This window comes from Babylonia areolata, chromosome 4 (assembly GCF_041734735.1).
Source record: "Babylonia areolata isolate BAREFJ2019XMU chromosome 4, ASM4173473v1, whole genome shotgun sequence".
Taxonomy (NCBI): domain Eukaryota; kingdom Metazoa; phylum Mollusca; class Gastropoda; order Neogastropoda; family Buccinidae; genus Babylonia; species Babylonia areolata.
The window spans coordinates 43,118,408-43,128,072 of record NC_134879.1 but is presented as its reverse complement, the minus strand read 5'-3'; the positions used below and the strand labels follow the sequence as shown (position 1 = coordinate 43,128,072).

Here is a 9,665-nt window from a genome sequence, read left to right as displayed (position 1 = left end):
AGAACCGGGACCTTCGCCTTGTTCCTGACGGGCGCCTTTCTGCTGCAGCTGGTGTGCAACGTGCCTCCCCTGCTGGCCCCCTCCTGTGCTTACCAACATGGCGTCAGCAAGGAGCAGGTGGCCACCATCCTGTCCATCTATGGTCAGTCACATGGGCGTGTGTGGAGGGGAGGGTGAAATGAGGGTGGGAGTGGGGAGGGGAGCTGTATGTATCTTTGTATGCTCTTGGGGTGCTCTGACTAGGTGATGGGGGTTATTCTTAGTATGCGGAAGAATGTGAAACAAAACGAAACGAACAACCAAGTTCACACCTTGAAAGTCAAAGATGTGATGTTGACAGGGGACGCTCTGTACTCTTCTTCTCTGGGTAGCAGAATGGTTAAAACGTGTATCTATCAATGTGTCTGTGAGGGTCTGAGTTCGAATCCCACTCTCACCCTTTCTCCCAAGTTTGACTGGAAAATCGTTCTGAGCGTCTAGTCTTTCAGATGAGACGATAAACCGAGGTCCCGTGTGCAGCATGCACTTGGCGCACTGAAAAATAACCCGTGGCTACAAATGGGTTGTCCACTCTGAAAGGAACACAAATGTATAAGCATACACTCAAGGCCTGACAAGCACGTTGGGTTCTGCTGCTGTCAGGCATCTGCCTAGCAGATGTGGTGTAGTGAATATGGATTTGTCCGAACACGGTGACGCCTCCTTGAGAAACTGAAACTCCTATCCCATAGTAGTCTGCAACGGTAAGGGCACCACTAATGATCTGCAGCCAGTTCTGTCCATCTCTCCGACGGGCGCAATAGCCGAGTGGTTAAAGCGTTGGACTTTCAATCTGAGGGTCCCGGGTTCGAATCACTGTGACGGTGCCTGGTGGGTAAAGGGTGGAGATTTTTTCGATCTCCCAGGTCAACATATGTGCAGACCTGCTAGTGCCTGAACCCCCTTCGTGTGTATATGCAAGCAGAAGATCAAATATGCACGTTAAAGATCCTGTAATCCATGTCGGCGTTCGGTGGGTTATGGAAACAAGAACATACCCAGCATGCACACCCCCGAAAACTGAGTATGGCTGCCTACATGGTGGGGTAAAAACGGTCATACACATATAAGCCCACTCGTGTGCATACGAGTGAACACAGAAGAAGAAGTCCATCTCTCCTTGTTCCTCTTAGCTTAGTCTCCGGCCTATTTTGGGGTGTTGTCATCTCGTCTCTTTTTCTGTCAGCCTCTCGTGCTCCTTCCTTTCACTGTGCCTTGCACGATTGTCTCGGCAAGCCCTGCTGATCATGAGATATGCCCATACTGCTTCAGTCTGCATTTGTTCACTGTGGTTAAGAGGTCCAACTCTACACATGATCGGATGATAGACAACCCAGAAGAAATAGGGATAAAAAAACTGTGTTTTAATCACCTTCTCATATGATATCATGATTATGGTATTTGTTCTTTTTTTTCCTGTAACATTCCCGCAGAAATTTCGATAAACTCAGACCTGATTTTTTTTCCTAACAGAAAGTCGATGTTGTTGTGTTCTTTTGGTGTGGGTGGGCGGAGTTTTATAAATTCTTGATGAACAAGCTTGGCAATTTTTGTTCTTTGCACCACAAGTTTCGTGCTTATCAGTTTCGTTCCATGAACACTTTGGGTTGCTTTTAGTTGGGAGTTGGTGTACTGGGAATGGGAGGGGAGGGATAGCGTATTACTGAGACTGACACTATGTCCAGGACTGCTGAACACAGGGGTGATGTATGACTGACACTGACAGTTCCAGCCTGTATGTCTGGAGACTGACACTATGTCCAGGACTACTGAACACAGGGGTGATGTATGACTGACACTGACAGTTCCAGCCTGTATGTCTGGAGACTGACACTATGTCCAGGACTGCTGAACACAGGGGTGATGTATGACTGACACTGACTGTCCAGCTTGTAATTCTGGAGTAAGATCACAGGAGTGAGACAAAATAGATTAGCTTTTCTCTTCGAACAGCAAGTCAAAAAAAGCAAGTCTTCTCAAATGACAACAGCCATGGACTATGTAAATATTATCAACTTTTACCATTTGGAAGATGCTACAGGACTCTTGAATTTATAACTCTTAGAACTAAAAACAGTTTTATTCCTGTTTCAGTTCAGTCGTTTAACAAATAAGTTTACGCCTTTTTGATGTTACATGCTGTACTGAACAGGTTGTATCCAAATTTTGTGGGGGGAGGATGGGTGTGTGTGTGTGTGTGTGTATGTGCATGTGTGTGTGCATACATGCATGCATCCAGGTGTGTCTGTGTGAATGCAAGGATAGAAAGGGGTGGGTGGGGGAGATTTTTTTTTTTGAAGTTGTTTAGCTGTTTATACTACAAGGATGTTTAACTCTTTCATTCCGGCAGCACGGTTTTCCGGTTTGCTAGAATCATACCCTTCATTCCTGGAGGCCGGTAAACCGTGCAGCAGAAAATTCCTCCTTTCCTTCCTGCCGCCCGGAAAATCGGTTCTCGCGGTAAGCGCTTTGAACTTCGCGCGAGTCGCGTCATCAGCGCGCGTCATCTATCCTTGACCGGGGCACTTGTGGGGCAGTGTTTATGAATGGAATGGATGCCAGACACCCCCCTCTCCCTCCCTGGGCCGTGGGAAAGTGGCCACTGCTTCATTCCTGCCAGTGTGCAACTGCAGACGTTGCATTTCTGAGTGAACACACGAACACGGAAGATGGAAGGTGTAGAAAATTCGGATTCAGACCAGTTTTCTGATGATGAATTTTACAATGCTTTACCAGATGATGATTTCGATCTGTTGCAACTAAATGAAGAGGAGAGAGCACAGTTAGCTGCTGCAATAGAAGCACAAATAGCGGGTGACGAAAGTGGAGAGGAGCTGGATGATGAAAACCTGCCTTTGTTTTACACGCGGCCACGGTTTGAGTGGGTGAGCGGTAATTACGTTGCACCTGACCCTAGCACCAGAACGTCGTTCAATCGCCGATCAGGACCTGTTCGCGTGCTGGATACATCGATGACAGCACTGGATTACTTTCAGCTGTTTTATTCCGATGAAGTGTTTCGTTCTATTGTCAACTTCACGAACAACAATGCCACAAAGAAACGGACTGAGGAGCCAGAAAAAAACAAAGGTGAGTGGAAACCCATTACACTGGAAGAAATGAAGGTATATTACGGGCTGCTGATAATGAAGGACATTATGCGACTTGACAGAGACACACACTATTGGAGCACAAGTGCAAAAAACTTTCTTCTCCGTACTCCGTTTGGCAGTGTGATGAGTCGTGACCGATTCTTTCAGATTCGGAGATACGTGTATTTTGTGGATCCTACTTCACCTGTTGATCGAAGTGACAAACTCCACAAACTTCGTTTCATTCTGGACAAAGTCAGGGACAGTTTCAGAAATGAGTTTGTTCCTTACCAAAATGTGACAGTTGATGAAGCGATGGTACCATTCAAGGGCCGTTTAGGCTTCAAACAGTATATGAGGGACAAACCTGTGAAGTTTGGTATCAAGCTGTGGGTACTTGCTGACGCCAAGACCGCGTACTGCTACAATATGGAGGTGTATACAGGAAAACACGGACAACAAGTGAACAAACTGATGGGGCTCAGTGCTCGTGTTGTGATTGGTCTGACCAAACCAATTCAAGACTTTGGTCACGTTGTCTTCACAGACAATTTTTACACCTCACCTGTGCTGGCAAAGTACCTGTTGGGCAAGGGGACGTACCTGTGCGGCACAATGCGACCCAACCGTCTTGGCTACCCAAGTGATCTGGTCAAGACCAAGGCAGAAATACGTCGGATTCCCCGTGGCACTTCTGAATGGCGACAGTGTGGTGACATGATAGCAACATCATGGAAAGATAACAGAATGGTGTACTACTTTTCCACAGCACACCCACCTCATGACAACTCAGGTGCCACTGCCAGACGACGCCAGAAAGACGGGACCGTCGCTGAGTTTCCTTGCCCCCCATCAGTGGCTGCCTACGCCGTCAACATGAATGGTGTGGACAGACTGGACCAGAACACTCGTCAAAACAAGTCAAAAAAGTCCATGAAGTGGTATCGACGGGTGGAAACAAAGCTGATGGAGACAGCAATATACAACGCTTTTGTCATTGAGGGGGAGGTGACAGACCACAGACCTCAGGGACAAAGCAAGCGAGACCTGCTCTCCTTCAAGCTGGACCTGGCCCACCAACTGATCGGCAATTATTTTGTCGAAAAATCCCATCCTGGCCGACCCAGAACGGAAACCAGTGCAGCAGACCCCCGTCTTGACCGCACAGATCACTGGCCTGTTCGCGGAGAAGGTGACAACCACACCTGTGTGGTGTGCACAGCACGACACAACAAATACAACCACACACACCCTGGTGTCAGCTATGCCAACAACCCATTCAAAAAATGCAAGACAACAATCAAATGTGAAAAGTGTGGTGTGTATTTATGCAGCAACCAGCGCGACTGCTTCAAGGTGTACCACACGCGTGTCACCTTTGTGTGACATGTGACATGGTGATTGTGACAATGACACATGTATATAGAGAACGTTTTGTTTGTGAATAGTGTATGTGCATATAACTGTGTAAATAATGCTCTTATTCTGGCTCATCAGCTGCTTGTGTAGTGAAAGACATCCTCTTCTAGACAGCAAACAAACTTCAAATCAATGATGTGGTTGGGACAACTGCAGTGACAATTGTGACAGTTTTCTGTGGATATGACCAGCAGTGTGGCACTGGGATACATGTGAGGCATACTCGGTGAGTACCTGCATGATGTGAACACTGTGCAAGCAAAACACTGTCCTGCGTATGGTACGTACTTGCATGCGTTGTGTTTTACCCTAAACTCACCTGTTTTACACCTGAGTGTCACCAGAGATGTCACCGTATAGAGTCAACACGGTCACAGACACCTTCTCACATCAATTCTGTACACAACGGTATATAACAATCTTAGTATACTGTTATGAACCGCGTTGCCGTAAGTCTCCGAAATAAGTACCCTGCTTCGTACTTTCTTTCTCTTCTCTAAATCCAGGAATGAAGGGTATACATGCGTAAAAGGAATCTAGGAACAAGGGGAAGTAATGGTTCATAGAAAACTAGGAATGAAAGAGTTAATTTTACTGTGACACTGGTTTTATTTTTCTGAATTTGACTTTGAGTTGAGATGTTTTATTTTACAAAAGGGATGCAAATCTTACTTATGTAATTGATGTTTCTATAACTGAAATTGATATTTTTATGTCTGTAATTGATGCTCCCCTTCCTTACTTGTCTAAAGAAATGGCACTGTGTTTTACAGCTTAGTATTAAGTTATATTGACTTCACCACCACATTTATTTGATGCCTTGTGCACGCGTATATACAAAAAAGGGTGCATGGGTGTGTGTATATGGGCGGGAAGCACGTGCTCACGTGTGTGTGTTTTGAGAGATGGAAAGGTTTTTTTGTTTTGTTGGATTTGCTTTGCTATGACTCTGCCGTGTGTGTTTTTCTTATGTTATATACCAGATTTTACCATTTTGCTTGTAATCTGTATGTATCGCCACACTGTTTCTGATTCTGACGTCCAGGACTGCTGAACACTGGAGGCCGCCTGCTGGCAGGGGTGATGGTGTACTGGGGGGTGAGGACGCTGCACGTGTACAACCTGGGCACACTGCTGTCCGCAGTGGCCTGCTTTGTCTTCCCCCTCGCCACCTCCTTCCCCTCCATCGCTGCTTGTCTGGGACTGCACGGCTTCTTTCTGGGTCAGTGTGTGTATGTGTGCGGATCCGCAGAATACAGATGCGCATGTTAGCATTTGTAAATGTTCATCCTCTCTCAACTCAACCCAGTTCCCTGCCATCACACACACACACACATGATTTTCTCAACTTGTGTTTGAAATATTTCATAGTTTAATTAGGAGCACATTGACTCTTTGATGTAATTTTACTTGTTGACTAGTAAGTTTGCATTTTTATTTTTCTGTATTATGCTAATTGAGGAGAGAGGAACAAGGAGAATGATGACTTTAGGCAGGGGTGGGCTGTAGAAGGGGGTGGGCTGTGGAAGGGGGTGGGCTGGGCTGTGGAAGGGGGTGGACTGGGCTGTAGAAGGGGTTGGGCTGTGGAAGGGGGTGGGTTTTCATCTAAAATCACAGTTATGGATAGATTTAAAAGAACAGACGAACACACTTCCCAATAATTGTGTGTGACATATGTTCCCAGGTGCCTTTCCCCCTCTGCAGTCAGTGATCCTTGTGGAGTACTTGGGTCTGGAACGGCTGACGTCCACCTTTGGCATCATGTGTCTGGTCAAGGCCTTTGCCTCAGCTGCAGGGGCTCCTCTGGCAGGTGGGCTGTGGTAGTAGTATGGACTGGCGTTGGTCTTTGTTATGGGCGTTTAGCCTGTAGTATTTTTAGACACAAACATACATCAAGTTATAAATAAAGCCACATATAGATATGAAGGCACATACACACACACGCACACGTATTATGCCTGCATATAAGAAACCAATGATATTATATGAATACTATCATTGTCATTATGGTTGGCTCTCAAGGCCCTTACCAGCGCAGTGGGTTAATGCATAGGTCAGGCCTTTTCTTTCATAAAGTAGATGTGGGGTAACATTTTTATCGATAATTGTTGTTCTCGTCTTATGATCACTAAATTGGTGTACTTTCATTTAAGAATAGTTTTGTAAGTAGGAGTACATTGCCTTCTACTTCAGAAAAAATATTCTTTCACATTTTAGTAAAAATGTTGAATAATGCAGTGTCATGTATCATTTCACGAGAAACTGTCAAATTTATGTTACATTAAAAAAAAAAAAGTTGCTAATTTTTTTTTAATATGGGCGCCGCGGCAGAATCAATTAAGTGTGGACGTATCCAGCATTCACCAGTGATTAGGGTTCGAGACCCCGTTTCGGCATAGACACTTTCCCTGATTTTCTTCTCTCCAACTCATCTGTGAATGGGTACCTGACTTTAGTTGGTGAAAGAAAGAAGCGGCCCCCCCATGCTGAGCCCTAGACAGAGTGAAGATGACCCAGGTGTCAATGATTTCCTGACTTAGGTTGAGGAAGTTTAAAGCAGTGCAAGGTGAGGATTGGGCCCCACTTTACTGTGCCAAGCCCTTGACTCAGTTGATATGAATTCACTGCCTCAGTAGCTGAAAAAAGCTGTAGGACAAAACCCGAATTTAACAATAGAGGCAAGGCCTTCAAGACTCACTTGTGATCCAAGCTTTTTATGTATTGAGTATGATTTCAAAATGTAATGTTTAAGATGAGAAAGATCAGTTTAAAGCGAATTAAGTCCCCTAGCATTAATTACAGAGTAATTTCCCTTTTTTACTATCTGCACTAAAACGTTTGCAAAATAAATAAAACGTCCATGCTTAGCAAAAGAAGTTCCTGTTTGAACAAAAAATGATAATAATGACTGCTCTTGTTGTTGGGTCAGAATATCAGATCAAAGTGCCAAGTTTAGAGAATACAAAAAATATAACAGTAAATGCAGTTTGCATATAATTAGGCTTCATTTTTTTTTTCTTTTTTTGGTGCCCATCCCAGAGGTGCAATATTGTTTTAAACAAGATGACTGGAAAGAACTGAATTTTTCCTATTTTTATGCCTAATTTGGTGTCAACTGACAAAGTATTTGCAGAGAAAATGTCAATGTTAAAGTTTACCACGGACACACACACACACACACAACCGAACACCGGGTTAAAACATAGACTCACTTTATTTGCACAAGTGAGTCAAAAAAACAATATGAACAAGTCTTATGATTGTTTATATAGTTTTCTGAAATCCAACAGTGTTCCAGACAGGGTTAAAGGTGAACTGAATAGTGTGTGTGTGTGTGTGTCTGACAGGTCTGCTGTTCACAGTGACGGGAACATACATGGTACCTCTGGTGGTATGTGGCGCTGTTCTCATCGTGGCCGCCATCTTTCATCAACTTATGGACTGCTGGCCTTGACCTCAGACCTGCTCCCCACCTTTCACTCATTCCAAAATCAGGATGGGACGACCAGCAAAATATCATGTGTTCATTTTTTTTTCTCTTTATTTTTCATATTGTATCATTTTATTTTACCTCAATATTTTCTTTTTCAAACTGTGCCATGTCGATTCGTTAATTTGTCAATGGGAGGTACAATCTCAGCCTATGAATGATGCGTTCAGTGTCAGTATTTTTTCCTCATCTCAGTGATTATGACATGCCAGTTCTAAGAGCTATGAATCCAAAAATGCTGACTGTTGTTTCTGGGGACAGCCTTCACAATGCAGTTCCAGAACGTATTATGATAGAAGACTGTTGTCTGCAATGTAGACGCTGGACTGGAAACTGTACATAGGCATTGACGACTTAAAAAATGATGGTGACTTACTCATGCATTTATGATTCAGTGATAAGAATCTTGGATGTTTTCGAAGATATGTTTTTATTCCACTTCAACAGTCATGTTATGGTCAGTTATTGAGGATATTTGGTCTCTCTTCACCCACTGCTTTCCCATTCCTTCATAATAATTGTCCGCAAGGCTGTGGGGGTTACCAAGCACCCCCTCCAGGAATGATGTAGACTGGTCTTAAAATGTTCTTTGGTATCTGCTGAACTCATTTTTACATGTTCCCAAGAGAAAAAAAATTCGGTTGCACTGAGAGCTACTGCCCTTGGCACAAGGGTACCCTCTCGCATCCTGGTCAAGGAAATTATGACAAGCTCAACTTCAAACCCTTATAAATCATGTTTAAATCAAGGAAACCACCACATGTTTTCTTTACAGCTGGGTCAAATAGTTGTGCAGAAATGAAATATCTCCATTCATTCTTTCACAATTATGGCTTGTATCGGTCTACAATAAAATCTTCGAAGATTTAATGTCAAATTGTCTTGTTTTATTTTATCACTCTGTGCTTGGTGGGTTATCTCCATTTTCCTGAATAATATCACTTTTTTCCACAGTATACACAATGTATTTTGAACAAGACTTCTTCAAATTAGTATTTATTGTATTCTGAGGCAGGGGAACATGACGTATGTAAATGTTAGCCAGAAAAAAACACAAGAAACACACAGTTCGCTACTTTCTGACGATTCCTGGTAAAACAGCATTTTCGGGGTTGGAGAAAAATCATGACCAGTGTGACTTCCCAAATGTCAAGGTTCAAATGTTCATCCAAACATACTGAAATAATTCCTAGAAGACCCCAGCAGGTCTCTGTATAAAAATAATTTCGGAAAGAGTGATATAGAAGTGATGAAATTAAACAACCAGATAATTTTATGTCAAATCGTCAAAGATTTGACAGTATGCCAATACAAGCCTTAATTGTGAAAAAATTAAGATATTTCCACTCTTGATATTTAATCGAATAATAACGACCCAACTGATAAAGAAAACATGAAATATGTGGTGGTTTCCTGTATATGAATATGATTTGTGAGGTTTTGAAGTTGAGCTTGTCTTAATTTCATTGACCGGGGCACGATAGGGTACCCTTGTGCCAAGGGCAGTAACTCTGGGTGAGTCCCCAATTTTTTTCTTGGGAACATGTAAAAATGAGTTCAGAAGACACCAAAGAACATATAAGACTAATCTACATCATTCCAGGGGGGAGTGTATGGTAACACCC

The 9,665-nt window shown here is 43.4% G+C and overlaps 1 protein-coding gene across 1 annotated transcript; it reads left to right on the top strand.

Moving 5' to 3' along the window:
- The first annotated feature begins 13 nt into the window (after window positions 1-13).
- Window positions 14-8,805, top strand: LOC143281698 (monocarboxylate transporter 7-like). The gene is made up of 4 exons (XM_076586951.1): window positions 14-142; window positions 5,596-5,772; window positions 6,235-6,360; window positions 7,898-8,805. The coding sequence occupies exons 2-4, from the start codon at window positions 5,634-5,636 to the stop codon at window positions 8,002-8,004; spliced, it is 372 nt and encodes a 123-aa protein (XP_076443066.1). The 5' UTR covers window positions 14-142; window positions 5,596-5,633; the 3' UTR covers window positions 8,005-8,805.
- Window positions 8,806-9,665: the final 860 nt, after the last annotated feature.